The sequence below is a fragment of the Tamandua tetradactyla genome, chromosome 24 (genome assembly GCF_023851605.1).
Source record: "Tamandua tetradactyla isolate mTamTet1 chromosome 24, mTamTet1.pri, whole genome shotgun sequence".
Classification (NCBI taxonomy): domain Eukaryota; kingdom Metazoa; phylum Chordata; class Mammalia; order Pilosa; family Myrmecophagidae; genus Tamandua; species Tamandua tetradactyla.
The window spans coordinates 33,337,891-33,354,489 of record NC_135350.1 but is presented as its reverse complement, the minus strand read 5'-3'; the positions used below and the strand labels follow the sequence as shown (position 1 = coordinate 33,354,489).

The 16,599-nt window shown below is 32.6% G+C and overlaps 1 protein-coding gene across 3 annotated transcripts in view; it reads left to right on the top strand.

Annotated features, from left to right (window-relative positions):
- The window catches only part of GRID2 (glutamate ionotropic receptor delta type subunit 2), a 1,588,850-nt gene that overhangs the window by 764,985 nt on the left and 807,266 nt on the right, over positions 1 to 16,599 (top strand). For all 3 annotated transcript variants that reach the window (XM_077142855.1, XM_077142857.1, XM_077142856.1), the window contains one exon: positions 6,259 to 6,543. In XM_077142855.1, coding sequence (XP_076998970.1) covers positions 6,259 to 6,543 — 285 coding nt within the window. The remainder of the gene's footprint in view (positions 1 to 6,258; positions 6,544 to 16,599) is intronic.

Sequence of the window (16,599 nt, the reverse complement as noted above, 5' to 3'; positions counted from 1 at the left end):
AATGCAAATGGAAAAACATGTGACGTAATAGCTGCTAAGGTAAATGCTTAATTCTTAGATTTTGTCAGGTTTGGGTCACAAATCACAACAGAAGTCTCTTCCTGGCTTTAGGTGTCTGAAAAGATAAAGTCTACTGAAAATTATTCAGTTGAGTTCATTTTTTTGACTGGCAATCAACCATTTTAGCCATTTGATTCCTTTGTAAGAAGGAATAAAAAGTTACTGTTTTTTAATTATAATTAAATGAATCTTTTTAATGTTAAATCTAAAATAGATGAAGATGATTAAATTGGAAGCTGTAACACTATTTATATATTAAAACATCTTTATTTGGAAGAATTAATTCCAAATGATTATATTTTTGGCAAACTACATCAATGATATGTCAAATTAAGCCCATCTTTTAAATACTTCCTCTCAGATGGTTGCTGAAAATCATATTTGCAAAGAATGCTTAATGTCTGCATAGGCTTAAAGTACTTTGTACTACCATATTCTTATAATAATAAAAAACAAAGGTCAGGTGCTTTTTAGTGGGTGAAAAAGGAAAAGAGCAACTATAAACACTGTAATTCATTAATCAACTCAATAGGAAAATGGAATGAAATTAAATTTATCTGTTGTAGAAAGAATACAGCTCTTTATCATTCTGCCATGAGCGCTCAACTTATTTTCTCATTTATAAGAACTTAATAATTATAAATTCAATATTAATTTAATTAATTTTCAAGAAATATAATTAATTTTATTAAATATACCAATCAATAATAAGGCAAGTCTCAGTTTCAGGTAGGATAAAATAGAAGCCACATACATTTTAGAATGGTAGACATATGATATATTTCATATGACTTGGAGAAACTTGAAAGAATGAAGTCTTCTTTTTTTTTTTTTTCATATCACCAAAACCTAATTTTATTCTTAAAAAAATAACATTTGAGTAAAATTGCCATGCCATCTGTTTGTGGCACAGGAATGCTGCCACAAGGAGAAATGGAGAAGCTAGGAAAAGGGGTGTCTAGTGAAATGAGCTATCTGATTTTCTCTCAGGGTATTTTCTTGTTCTGGCTGCAACCAAGAAGTTTTTTTTTTTTTTTTTTTTTTTCAGATGCAGCTTCATTCAGTGTTTTAACATGATTACTTTATAATTAGGTATTATTGTGCTGTCCATTTTTGAGTTTTTGTATCTAGTCCTGTTGCACAGTCTGTATCCCTTCAGCTCCAATTGCCCATTATCTTACCCTGTTTCTAGCTCCTGCTGGACTCTGTTACCAATGACATATTCCAAGTTTATTCTCGAATGTCGATTCACATCATTGGGACCATACAGTATTTGTCTTTTAGTTTTTGGCTAGACTCACTCAGCATAATGTTCTCTAGGTCCATCCATGTTATTACATGCTTCATAAGTTTATCCTGTCTTAAAGCTGCATAATATTCCATCGTATGTATATACCACAGTTTGTTTAGCCACTCGTCTGTTGATGGACATTTTGGCTGTTTCCATCTCTTTGCAATTATAAATAACGCTGCTATAAACATTGGTGTGCAAATGTCCATTTGAGTTTTTGCCCTTAATTCCTTTGAGTAGATTCCCAATGAAGTCTTCTTAATTAATTATTAGAAGTAAAGAAAAAGATCACCTTTGGAAGAGCTATAATTCCCACTGATCTGTACCTCATCATCACCCACAAATGTAAAAAAAATTAGCAAAGTAGCAAACTTGACACTCACCAGGTATGGTCACACTATCAAAATATTACTAAAAAATAAGAGGAAAGAAAATCAACAGATGTTAATTGTTTGCAAAAAGTCACAGAATAAAAAGCATATGGTTATAGACAACAAGACTAATGATTGCAAAAAAGGTTTGCACATCACACTTGGATAATGCTATAAAATAAAACACCTGACTCCTGTCCATGACTGACTGAAATAGAACCTCAAGAGAAAGACAAAGATGCTGGTACTTTTTAAAAAATTCCCATTTTAAATCTGATGTAGGATAGGTTTTCGAAATTCCATGGAGAATAGACTAAGAGCTCGTTAAGGATGGTAGCTGCCATATACATTCTCTGATCTCCGAAGAAGTTCCTGGCACATGATTGATAGTGTACAAATGCGAATTGAGGAATAAATGCAAGTCTTAGTTTCCTGGCTGCTATGGCAATAGCACACAATAAATTGGCTTAACAATGAGGATCTAGTGTGTCATGATTTTGGAGGGTGGAAGGATAGCTTCCTCCTTGGAGCTAGGTATCCTTCGGGTTCCTTGGCTTTGCTATCAAATGTCGGTATGTCTGCCTTCTTCTCTTGTTCCATTGACTTTCAGCTCTCTCTCTTTTTTTTTCTGTGCGCTGTCTTTTCATTAAAGCCTCCAGTAATAGGATTCAGGGCCAACCTCATTCAGTTAAGCCACACCTTAATATAAAATAACATTTTCAAAAATTCCTATTTACAATGGATTTATACCCGTAGTAATGGATTAAGATTAAGAACATGTCAGTTGGGGGGGGGTTTGCATAATTCAGCATACTTATAGTTTATGAATCAACAAACAAATAGTGAATGTGCTAAAGTTCTGCTGTGACTTAAAGTCATTGGAAGAAGCTAAATCAGAACAAATTGGGAAATACAAAAAAGTCAGTAAAAATATCACAGGTAATAGATTATATATAGATATTCCTGAAGGATGGTGCCATCTATAATATTTCAGTGAGTTCTCATTAATTAATTGTTAACAGATAATCAATTTTTATCTCTTTCTAAATTTTATTTTTAAACTCATTTTTGGATAAAGGAGAATGAAAATTCAAAATGTTTAGATTCAGAAATGAAAATATAATGTATGTGAACATCATTTAAATTGAATATATACATTTATGCAGCCAACATCATTTCCATAATTCTGAATGACCAAAAAGGGTAAAAATGTTGCTGATTATAATTGCTATATATGTATTAAAAAACGGTGTACTTTCAGCAATTAGTGCAGGCTCCAAACATCTTTGATAATGTTGAAATCTCGAACAGCTGGAGCCGCTAAACTAGCAAGCTGTTCAGTATGGTCTATATGTATGAATATGTGTGTGTACATGAATATATAATATAAATAAAGCATAGGGCTTGGAATCATAATGGGAAAGAATATGACATTGAGAAGTCCTTGGCTTGGATTTTTATTAAAAAGTTGTGGATACACATACAAACACACTAAGTGTTCTTACTGTATCTAATGAACTGAAGTATATATTCTATAGAACAAATCCTTCTAAATAACAGAGCCTTCTAGCAGTCAAGACATGACATTCTATTCTTGTAGCAAAAGGTAGACTGACTCACTCAACTTTGCTTCTGTTCTTGGTGCACCCCTTTATTTTTTCAAATCTCTTTCTGTTTTCATGAAGTATAGTTGTGTTTTTCTTTTTTTAATACCAAACTTTATCTAAGGTACTATAAAGGGTTGAGGTCCAGAACAAATCAATTTATATTTTCTCTGCTTTGATCTATATTTTACGTTGAATAGGACAAAGTGAATATCACATATACAGCCTTCAGGGGGGAAAGATAGCCTTGAGGAGGGAAAGATAGGTTACCTTACAGGTTCATTCTTACGTGTACCCAACTGGAGGTGTGCTTTGGGTCAACCAGTGCCAATCAATTTTAGGTATATTGAGCTCTTCTTTATTCTTTGGTGAAGCTACTTCTTTTCACCAGAACTGACAATAGTCAGGACTTCCCATTTGTCCCATAGAGAGGATTCTGTCTATATAAAACTTTAAATGTATAAATAAAATATTCATGCTAGCTTGTTGTGGTGAAGAAAACATTAGATCATGAGTTAGAGACCTGAGTCTTCTTTATTTTATTGCTGACAACTGTGAGCAATAGAGAGTTAAATACTGTAACAGTGAAGCACAACTATGACTTTTAAACTTCTACCCTCCAAATTTCTCCCTATGCAAAATCTCACAAAATGATTTTTATACTCTTTTTTCATTGAAAAATAGGAAATGCATACAAATGATGTTCCAGGGTGTCAGTTTTCCCCCAAGTCAAGTTTAGCACTGCAATTAAAGCCAATTTTCCAACCTGAAATTAGGTGATCTCTAAGTTAACTTTTAGATATAACATTAGATGGCTTTCTGACTACAAATTTTGGTAATTCCTATTTTAGCTTTATAAACAAATCCAAGTTCTTCTTTCTACTATGTATTGCAGGTTGGATGATATCACATAATAGATAATCTAAAAAAAAATTGCTTATATAGCAATAATTGTTTTTAGTATTTGTTTTATTTGTGTTCTTATAATAAGGATTAATAGAAAATAACAGTTTTTTGAAAGAAATCACAGATCATATACCAAAAATTATATGCTAGGCATGATTAAAATATGACTTCTCTGTGGTTTATCATTCTAAATCTGAAGATTAAAATACAGTTTTCGGGTGAATGGGTGGTTCAGTGTTAGAATGCTCACCTTCCATGTGGGAGACCCAGGTTTGATTCCTAGGCCATGCACCCCCCCCAAAAAAAAACCCCACAATTTTCATGTAATCTTATATGTGGCAGATACTGAAACTAAATGTTTTCACCTCAACTTCTATATTATGACTTTATAACATTTGTGTTAGAGGCATATAAAATATCATATTTACTTGGTCACTTGTGATTAGGGTAATCTGAATATTTAATCCATCTCTATAATTTAGGGAACCTTTCTTATTTTGATTTTAAATGCTAAATTAACCAAGTTTTTAAGAAAATACTTTTTAAATGTGAATTTCTATTTGCTTATATAAATCAGTAACAATCTTACTCACTATGATAATAAACTTTTGTCCAAGCTTTTTGAATAAATTAATTGAAATTATAACTAAAAAATCATATTGTTTTCTACAAATGTTGAATTCACCGACATGAGTAGACTCCATGTGTGATCTTTACTGAAACTTCAAACTCAATCTGTTATACCCTAAGAAGCACTCATCCCTGATGCTATCTTTCAAATGTATTTGAAACCAGTATGACCTCTCTCACCAGGCAATGCTTCAAAATTGCATGCCTAATAATTATTGATTTATTTTGTATTTATCGGTTGGCTTAACATCAATCATAATAAATTTATTTGATATTTATGTGCATGTCATTAATAAAGTACTTCTCAACCTGCACAATAAATCAGACTTCATTAACTGGCCAATTAATTGCACGGTGGTGCTTGCCATTTAAGTTTATCTTTGAATTTCTTAAGAATTACATAATAATATGCATAATAAAATCTGCATACTAAGAGTTCTATTCCTAGAATGCTATAATTTTATATAAAATTTGACTAAAGGCTGGATCATTGATAATAATTAACCTTTCTCAAATGAAATTAATGTATTCTTGTTTCTGAATTTACAATTGAATTTATTTCTACTGTTTAATATTCAACAGAGATATCACTTATTAACTCTTTTTCTGAGATATCACTTAGCTTTTTTTCTACATATGCTGCCTGTGCCTTTATATTTACTTATAATTTATTTTTGATCTATTTTGAAATGGCTGAGGTAAACAATAATTAAATGCCATTTAAAGAGAGATAAACCGTATTCTAAAATGAGATAGTTACTGAATTTAGTATTTGAGTTGACGATGAGTTTTCAGACTGTAAAAGAAAAAGACAAAACAAAATAATTTCTCCAGTTTACTGAGAGAGACAGAATATCATCAAATTGTTAGATAATAGAATGGCTCTGCCTTCTGTCTACAAATTCCTTCTTCCAACCTTTCATTTCTTCCTTCACTGATTCATCAGTTTACATGTTATCCTTTATTGAAAGTTTTCATTATACACTCAATAGGGAATTACCTTTTCTCTAAATTATACGTTGATAATGATAAAATAATAGCTACCACTATTGAATGCCTAACACGTGAGAGAAGTATATAAAGGGCACTGCATTATCTCCGCTCCTCACAGCAATCCTACAAGAGCGGTGCTATTTACCACTCTTTACAGATGATGAAACTGAGGGCAAGAGAAGCGAAGTCATTGCACAAGATCACATAGTTAATAAAGGAAAAAAAAATTGTGCAGAATTCCAACAGCACTTTGTACCTCGAGGATCTCCTTATGCAGAACCTTCCCTTTAAAAAACTTCCATAGTTGTAATAATAACGCTATAAGCTTTCTTCACAAGCTCCTCGAAATAGGAAAATAGATGGAACCCTTTGACATTTTGAATATTACTGTGCTTTCTTGCAGCCTGTGAACTGATGAATCAAGGCATCTTGGCTCTTGTTAGCTCTATTGGCTGCACGTCGGCGGGGTCCCTCCAGTCTTTGGCAGATGCCATGCACATCCCCCATCTCTTCATTCAGCGCTCCACTGCTGGGACCCCGAGGAGCGGCTGCGGACTAACCCGGAGCAACCGAAATGACGACTACACTCTCTCGGTCCGCCCACCTGTCTACTTGAATGACGTTATCCTGAGAGTGGTCACAGAGTATGCCTGGCAGAAATTCATTATATTCTATGATAGTGAATATGGTAAGTGTTTTGTAATTTGTGTGAGTGGATATAAGCTGCATCATTACATGGGAAGCAACTTCATCCTGACTTACTGATGGCTGTATATAAATTTCTTGTTTGTCATATTCTTCTTACAAACCTAGCAGTAACAACAACAACACAAATTTTTGTTAGGATCATGACGTTCAATCACTTTGTATTGAATCCCTTAAATTGCAAATTTTAAAAATAAATAGCTCCATCTAATGCTCAGTTTATAAATGTTTCAGAAGGCAATCTGAATCCAATGTACCTTCATTTTTTTAAATAATGAGAAGGTAATGTATTTCAATACTGTCTTATTCCCCTATCAAAAAGTTTTACACCTCTGTTAGGAATAAAAGATTATGCTGTACAGATCCTGGACACTGAAAAAAGTGCCTATTCTTATTTACTAGTTTAAAATATATGGTAAATCTCATTTATACCCTGATGTAGCCTTTAATATCGACTGAAGACTTAACTATTTTGGTTTCACTGAAATTATATTACTTTACAGTTAGTATTGTGTATTGTATGCAGTATGTAATCTCACAAAAAATACCGGTTAATATGAAAACACTTTCTCTTACCTTCCAAGTTACAATACAAAGCATTGCCTCTAAATTTACTGAAATTTGACAAGGAGACACTTTGCCTTGATATTTTCATGACTGTTATTTTTTTTAAAAAGGAAGCAAAAATTAATATTGATTTGTTTAAGTTTTATTCTTCCTGAATAATCTACCTGTTTTCTAATGAATTAATCCCAAATGTTCAATATAATTTGGAACAAATAGGGAAATGTTCAAATTTCTAGTTCAATATAGTTCATTAGAACATACAGGGAAATGTTCAAATATAGCTTCCCTCTTATGTTTGTCATTAGTGGAGGGTAGAAAGGAAGGAGAGATTAGTGTGACCAAATGAGGGGAAATAAACAGCTATTTAATAAAGAATGTATATTTTGAAATGGGTGTTTCCTTAGAGATTATGAGAAGTAGTCTCAGAAAAATAGCCATTTTGCATTCAGGATGAATGGATCTCATTTTACATTTTTATTCAAAGAAAACCAGAGAGGATTTTGTCCCCTTTGTACAACATATTTTTTAGTGCTTTTTATTCTGCTAAGAAAAATAACTGTTTTCTTGTTCTGATCCATCCTGAATTGTGAACAGTATTGAGAATAGTTGCAAAGAAGAGTGGGCCAGAAAGTGACAGCAATAGAACTGGGCACAAACAGGTTGGCAGAAATCTAGGAAGCAACAAATAAGAGTTCCTGTGGACTCATAGGGAGAAACCTCAAGTGGCTCTTACATTTAGCCCTAAATATCCCAAAGTTGTATGGCGATTTGGCAGCTAGAGACCCATTTACTTGGGTGAGCTTCAGCCAAAAGTCAGTGGCAATCTCTAGAAACACTCTCTTTTGACCCTAGCATGGAAATCTTATTTTTTTTCCACTTAATTCACATTATTTAGAGGTCACTGAATAAAGACAAAAAATCATTTCACAATTTAACAAACAAAAAAGAAAGAAACAGTTGGCTCATCAGTAAAAGTGAAGACTGAAATCAATACAGATCTGAAATTCACCAGGATGATTACCTATTAAATGTAGTAAATAAATTCTTTGTCTCTGAAAATCAACATGCTTAGTAGGCCATTGTCAGGTGTTTTGTTTGTTTGTTTGTTTTTTAGTCATAGTATATGTGGCCCCTACAACCTCAAATGACATTTTTATGACCTCTCCACGAATATAACTTAAAATAATGACTTTCTAAAACCCTAAACATTTTTTGGGCTGGCAAAGAGAGGGTAGGTGGTACTTTTCAGTTAGTCCTGTCAAAATAGACAACCCAGTATAATAAAAAGCAGAAAAGTGGTTTTAGATCAAGGCATTCCCTCAGCCCTGCAATGAGAATTTTACTCTTTTATTATAAATGCCCATATGGGAAAAAAATCTACATACACCCTTGCTAACTTGTTTCCATGTCCCACATGGATAGCAGTCAGGAAATTTTCATAAAGGAATACGTTTTTATTATTGATTAGGTAAATATATTTTTGAATATCTGTATTATAATAGAATCATTTACATACATTTGAAATTCATTTATCTCCAATTTTCTTTGAGTAAATAAGTCTAATCCTTCAGAGTCATGACTGGTCCTCTGTTAGAAATGTTGTTTGTTTTAGGAATAATAATCATTTTCCTTTACTCTGATGCTGAATTTGATTTTTACTTTTCAGTTAACTTAATAATTCATGATAAAACCCTGTTTTTTTAATTTTTTAATTATTTCCAGTAATACCCTTGTTTAATGAAAGAAAATTTCCCTTTGATACTCACAGTAAATCTGGTTAGTAAAGCATCGGGCTGAAGTCCAAAATAAATATCAAACTATCTGAATATCTTCTACCTTGAAGAAAGGTCGTATGTATATACATGTCCATTCATCAGTGTCATCATTATAAGTTCAAATATTGGAAATGTACTTGACTTTTATCTTGAGGATCAGCTATTACCTTCACTGATGAATGGATTAAGCATATCTTGGCAGGAATGGCAGCCTGCTAGAGCTAAATATTATTGAAGATGTATTTTGCTTAGAAAGAAATACCTTTTTAAATATTCAGGTTTCTATATCCATTTAATTAGACAAACGCTGTTTTTCAAAGGCAGTTAATTATGACCAAAGACTCAGCATAAAAATCTTCTTCAAATTTCCTAACAAAGAAAATTCAAGTCTTTGATCCTAAGAAAATGGTTTAAAAAAGAAAAAAAAAATCTAGAAACTTTGAATGGATTGATTCAAGACATTAAAAAAAAAAAGCTTGAAAAGAGATTAGAAAGTATGAAGCTTTTAAAAATGTGTCACTCAGGAAATGTTCATTGTTCACTTCCTAGATGCAATGCAAAGAACAAGATAAAAAGTTTTATAGACTACAGCCCTTAAGAAGCTTACAATTAACAAAAGAGGTAAAATATTTATGACTCTTAATAGAGAAGATCAGGGGTCAAGTGTCATGTGAATGATGCAAACTACATACTGGTGGTGTATAATGAAGAAAGTGTTTAACTTTGGCAGCAGTGATCAAAGAAGGCTTTTTATATATCTTTGATGTTGATTATAGCAGTTAGGTAGGATTTTGAGAGGCAATGTGTGAGAAAGTGCCATTCTCCAATGAAAAGAAAATGTCACCAGTCTTGGATTAATAAAAATATTAAATATATATTTCTGGGCATTTTTATTTGCTAGGAATTAGAGAATTTACATTTCTTTATTGAATTTTTCAACATCCTTGTGAAGTAGATAATACTATTACCATGATTTTAGAAATAGAAAAATTAAGATAACTGATAGATAACTAGGTCACAAGTCAAGGCTAAGACATCAGAGATGAGCTTACAGTCTGAGAGTTCCTGTACTCTTAACCATGTATAAGGGGTATAAAGAGATTGCAGTGACTTCTCACTCAAGAGTATAATAACTAGAGCTAATCTTAAAGAGAACATTTGCTGCACACTCTTCTAAGTCCTTTGCGTGGTTTATCTCATTTAATACAACAATGCTATGAGGTAATTATTATTATTATTATCATTATTTTATAAATGAAATAGGCAGGCATGCAAGAGGTCGTGTAACTTGCATGTAAATTGAGAAGCCCAATTCAAACAGAGAGTCTCATCTATAATTCCTGCTCTTAAGCACTTGATTATTTTGACTCTAGAAGTAAGAACAAGATTAATTTCTGACAGCTGAACTATGATATTTTTAAAAAAGGGACATAAATGAAATGATTAGGATCATTTCCTAAAAGAGAGACAATGATTTCAGACTGGGAATCTTGAACATATTAACATAATTCAAGGAAAAATAGTGTATATTAATTAAGAGGGCTTGGTCCTCATTGGAAGCATGGAAACATGATAGTCATTGGGCCAAAGTAGGAAAACCCATCTGTAGCAGAGATAGATGCTTGCCCTCACAATATCTATTCTCCCTTTTGTCTTTGCTAACATGCCTCATTTCTTTCAGAGAACAATATTCCCAGTCAAAAAACTACATTCTCCATAATCTCTTAGAACTAGGGATGTGATATAATGTTAAGAATTGTGAAGGGTCTGAGATTTTACCCAACTTCCATTGCCTACAAGAACTGTGGAGAATTGTCTTCCAATAATATTCACCATTCCTTTCTACACCATCTTGCCTTCTGGAAAATATCCCCATGAGTAGGACACTCCAAAGGCACCTCTGATAATTCTCATGGACAGAGGCTGGAATCAAATCTGTTCAATTTGTTTCATTTGCATTTATTTAGGGATACTACTATACACAAGACTTGGGCCAATCAGTGGTATTGTCCTCAACTATGCCTGCCAACTTACTGGCCCCTACAAGCTGATCAAATCCCCCAAATCGTCAGAGTCTACTTTAGAAAGCCAGATAGCTTTCTCCTTAAATTTCTGCATAAGCCTTTCCACTTGACATGAGGCATTAATTCAAGTACAGGAGAATTTGTTATTACCAATTTCCAATTTGCCCGCAGGAAGTCTAGGCCAGTTCTCTCATCCATGACTACCATGGCCAGTGAATTGAGACTGACTCAAATTATTTCCAAGGGTGAAGGGACACCATTGATCACTTCACTGAAATTCAGGGGCAACTTTCTACTTGTGCGACTCCCGTTATAGGGAAACGTTCCAGAGGGTGTATACAAATATGAATTTAGTTATGACACCCAGGAAACTCAGTCAATGAAAGGTAGCCTCATTTTAGAGAGATTTATAAAGTCATTGGAGGACTGTACCATCTATTAAGTATTACTTAACATTTGAAGTTATCTTAGGACAACCCCAAATGTGCAAGTCATGGGACTTCAGAAGGGAGGCAACTTAATGCCTAGCCTCCACATAAGAAGTGCAAACCTGGAAGTGTGCATAGAGTTTTTCGGGGAAAATTGTGTGATGTAGCTTATGCACAGCCGGGAATTGAAAGCCAAGACTCTTTAAAATGCATTATTTTTATTTTACTGTGGCACCCAGCCCAATACTCTGTCTGTATAGTTTATCACAGTCTTGCTGGCATAACTATAATAACTTCTGTTGATAGTGAGCAACTAATAGCTGCAAAAAATCAATACCATAAGTAAGAAATATAATTTCGAAGGTTGTCTATTTAAAATGGCATTTGGGAATTCTGGATATATTATTGTGTGGAAGAATTCTCAACTCCAGACTTCTTTTCAGTCACAGTTACATACTTGAGAAACACAACTTCTAGGTGCACTATTTTTATTCCAAAAATATAGAACTGAAAAGCTTGCTTGACATTAAATCTAATTAGTATTTATGTAGAAAAATGAATTTGAAAATACTTGGAATCAAAAGGATACAATAAGAATGTATTATCAATATTGTGGAATATTTTTTAAATATACTTTATCCACTATAGTATATTTATTAATGAATAATTAATTTATAAACAAAACTTAGATTTTCAATTTTGAACAATATATTCTAATTCTAATTCCAAGAATATTCTAATTGTGATTAAAAATACAGTTCCCAACAAAAAATATATGATACTTTTATTGACAAAGTGTGAAAGTAAGGCCAGTTAACTAAATGCTTGACTCTTAAAAATAAGGAAGAGAGAAACTCATTTTTTTTAAATATGTTAACTTTTAAAATACTTTAAACAATTAGATAAGTCATGCATTCTATAGTTCTAAAACTGATGGAGAACAGCTTTCAAATCACTTCTGATTTATATTCACTCTAGTATTAATTTTCTAAGTTTTTTCAGCAAAATGCAAAATCCTGTTTCAAAAAATGTTTCAGTTCTATGAAAAATGTTAAAATACCTGACTTTAGTTGGGCCATAAATACAAACATAAATATAAATGATAGACCATGATTTAAGTGAGAAATAATAAAAAAAACTCATACCTATATTTAAAAAATGCTTACGTATCAAGAAACTAAACCTCCATTTTTAGAAGGCAGCAAAGAAAACCATATTAAACCCAATGTAGAATAAAAAATGTAATAAAAATGAGTAGAGATTAATGGAATAGAATACAGATAAACAGTACAGGAAATTTGAAAAGTCAAATATTATTGGTCATTTGGAAAGATTAATAAAATTGTAACCCCTTAAAAAGCTAATTAATTTAAAAATACATAAAATGAAATTTACCAGTATAAGGAATGAAAGACACACATCTCTGTAGATCCTCTGTACACAAAAATATTGCACTGAAAGTCCTAGCCAGTTTATTAAGGCAAGTAACAAAAACTAAAATACACAAAGTTTGGGAAGAAAGAACTAAAATGTCTTCATTACTTAAATCATATATACACAGAAAAACCTATGGAATTTACACAAAATAAATCTACTTAAATGTTAGTTTAACAACTTTGCAGGATAAAAGATCAACATTTTAAAATAAATTATATCCATATACTACCAGGAAACAATTAGAAAGTGAAATAAATAAATTTTGATAACACCAAACACTTAGGAATAAATCTACAAGATCTACAAGACTTTTACACTGATAACTGCAAAACATTCTACCAAGAGAAATAAAGATTAACTAATGGAGAGAGATATAATGTCCATGGTCTAGAAAATTTAATATTGCTAAGATGTCCATTCTCCCTAAATTGATTTTTAAATTCAATACAATCTTATTGAAAATCTTAGTAGGTTCATTAGAAGAAATTGATAAAATTTATATGGAATATGTAAAGGATCTTACATAGCTAAAGCAATCTTGAAAAGGAAAAATTTGGATTGCATGTATTATCTCATTTCAAGGCTCATTAGGTATTGGCATAAGGATAAACAAATTAATGAAACATAATAGGGAATCCAGAAAATGATACATATTTATACAAAGTCAATTTGTTATTTACCAACATGGCACATCAATTCATTGGTGAAGACTCTTTAAACAGTTGTGCTGAAACAAATGGATATCTGTATGAAAAGAAAAACAAAATAAAAATATAGGCTTTTGACTCATATCACATACCAGACACAAAACTTAATCCAAGATTTATAGGAGGCCTAAACTAAAAAAGCTAGAAGCATACATACTTTAGAAGAAAACATAAAAGAGTATCTTTATGACTTTGGGATATAGAAAGACTTCTTTGGTCTCAGAAAGAACTAATAATAGAAGTAAACAATAATGTACACTTCATAAAAATATTAAGCATTCTCCTCATTTATAGACACCATGAAGAAAAGTAATAACCAGCTACAAATTGGGAATAATTTCCAATAAATGTATCTGAAAAATTTATATAAATGCATAGAATATGTAATGAGCTCATAGTATATCTAACAAATTCTGATAAAGCAATAGTATGAGACAAAAAAATTAAAATGGACATTAGATATGTTAGGAAATTCACAGAAGAATATGAATGGCCAGTAGACACAAGAAAACATGCTCAACAGTCTTACTCAACTGGGAAGTGCAAATTAAAATGACTTTGAGATACCAACCCCCACACACTAGATTGACTGAAGGCACAGAGTAGGACAGTTCTACATGTTGGCAAATATATGGCACAACTGTAACTCTTACAGTTGGTTGGAATGTGAGAATGGTTTGACAGTTGTTACAATGTTACAATTTCAACTAGATACCTAACATACTATCCACCTGTTCTACTCCTAGATGTCTTCCTTATATGCTTCTCCGTGGTAAATCCCGGCTTATTTCAAAATGTGAAAGAGGAGTGGGTACCATAACTTAAGAAATATGCACCGAATATACCCTTTTTATTAATAGGAACTCAGATTGATCTTCGAGATGACCCCAAATCTTTAGCAAGACTGAATGACATGAAAGAAAAACTGATATGTGTTGAACAGGGACAAAAACCAGCAAAAGAGACAGGAGCATGCTGCTATGTGGAATATTGGGCTTTAACCCAAGAGGGATTGAAACTGTTTTTGATGAGGTTTAGTCATTTTAACTCCAAAGAAATAGACAGTATAAATAAATAAATAAATAAATAAATAAATAAATAAATAAATAAATAAATAAATAAATAAATAAAACAGGATCAAGATGTATGAATTGTCATTTGATTAATGTGAGAAACATCTTCAGTGGCCAGGCAAACTTTCTATTTCTCTCAGAAAACATATGAATGCTACAATTATTCTCAGACCTCTTCTAGATAATAAAACAGTTCAAAACTTGGGGGGGAGGGCAATGCAAAAAAACTACCCTCAGAATTCTACTTAGTTAAGAATGTCTCTTAAAGGTCCAAGAAGCAGCAAACAACATCTGAAGCTACAATCTGTTATAAATACTTTATTTCTCATACTAGGTACAATCTCTTTTTTTCATAGTTTAAAAAGCTTACAGTCACATCATGTTATAACTACATAACAAAAAAACAATGCTGTAAATGGAATGCTTGGTTTTGATCATACCCATTTCTGTGCAGTCTGTATGGCATCTGTACAAAGAAATATGGTCTCCCTTTGCTCCAATTAAGTGTTCTTGTATGTCAGTCACTTTCTATTCCAGTCTATCCAGAGTGGTGAAGTAAGTCTAACAACATAGCCAAAGGTCACTCCAAGCGTTCAGGACATGGGCCATACCTGAGGAGAGAATATATGAGATCAAAAAAGAGCCAATGTTTTATTATTACTTGAGCACAAATTAAGATTAACTTAAATATGTCTATATTAAAGCTTAATGTGCTTTCATAAAGAATGCCAAAAGGTCATAGCTGCATTTATCATAAACAATAGAAATGTACACATTTTAGTTAATGTGAATAATAATGCTTCTGGCAATTGTAGATTTGGTTTGATGCTCCCCAACTCACATGAGATACATGCTAAAATTACAAATTAAAATTTGGGGTCAGACTTTGTCATAACCTTGGACTCAACTCAGCTCCCTGGGGAAAAACAAAAACCTGAAAGCTCTTACATTGGCCAAAATGGGCTGTTTTATGAAATAGTATAAAATAAGCAATCCCTTCTTATAATAATTTATCAAAGTAAAGAAAATAATTATACTCCTAGAACCCACTTTAGTCTTTTACTGTCTTAGCACCACGAGCAGTTTATCATATATGATAGATTGAAGCTGTACGTCCACCAGAAAAACATGTTCTTAAAGTTAATCCATTCTTGTGGATGTAAGTAGGACTTTTTAATGAGACTACTTCAGTTAAGGTATCATCCATCTCAATACAAATGGGCCTTAATCTTCTAACTGGAGTCTTTTATAAGGGAATGAAATTCAGACAAGGAGAAAGAAAGCCAAGGAAGCAAGAAGCTGAAATCAACAAAACCTGGAAGAGAAGGGAGAGGCCAACAGATGCTGCCCTGTGCCTTGCCATGGGACAGTGGAGCCAAGAATCACAGTCTTCAGGAAGAAAGCATCACCTTGATGATGCCTTGATTTAGACACTTTGCTAACTTCAAACTGTAAGCTAATAAATTCCTCTTATTTAAGTCAACACATTTTGTGGTATCTGCTGAAGCAGCCTAGGAAACTGAAAGACCATATTTCAATTTGATACGCTCTTCAGATGTTTCACCTTTCTAATGCCTCCCCCTCTCTTGATTCTAGTTTTGCTAGTTTTTCAGTCACTGCATAAGAACTAACACATTTACTGATCACACAATATGTCACAAGCTGTTATCCCTGTAGAGACAGGTGAGAACTTTACCTTTCTTCAGCAAAATACTAAACACTTTTTAGGATTCACCTTGTTGTGTTTCCTCATAATTCCAACTTTTAAAGTTTTATGTTAAGTGTTCATTGTTTCACTCATTAAATTGACCAACCCTTCCAAATTTGCATCATCTTCAGTATGCTGTTTGTGTTTTCAACCAAATCTCTGAGAGGAAGTTGGTCACATACATGGAACATTGTGGAACACATAGGTGAAACATCCAGAAATGCTCATGAGAGTACTTACAGGTTGACTACCAGAGGTCTAAGTAAGGACATAATAGATTTACTATCTAGGGGCTAGATTCCAGAATCCAGGAATCTTGG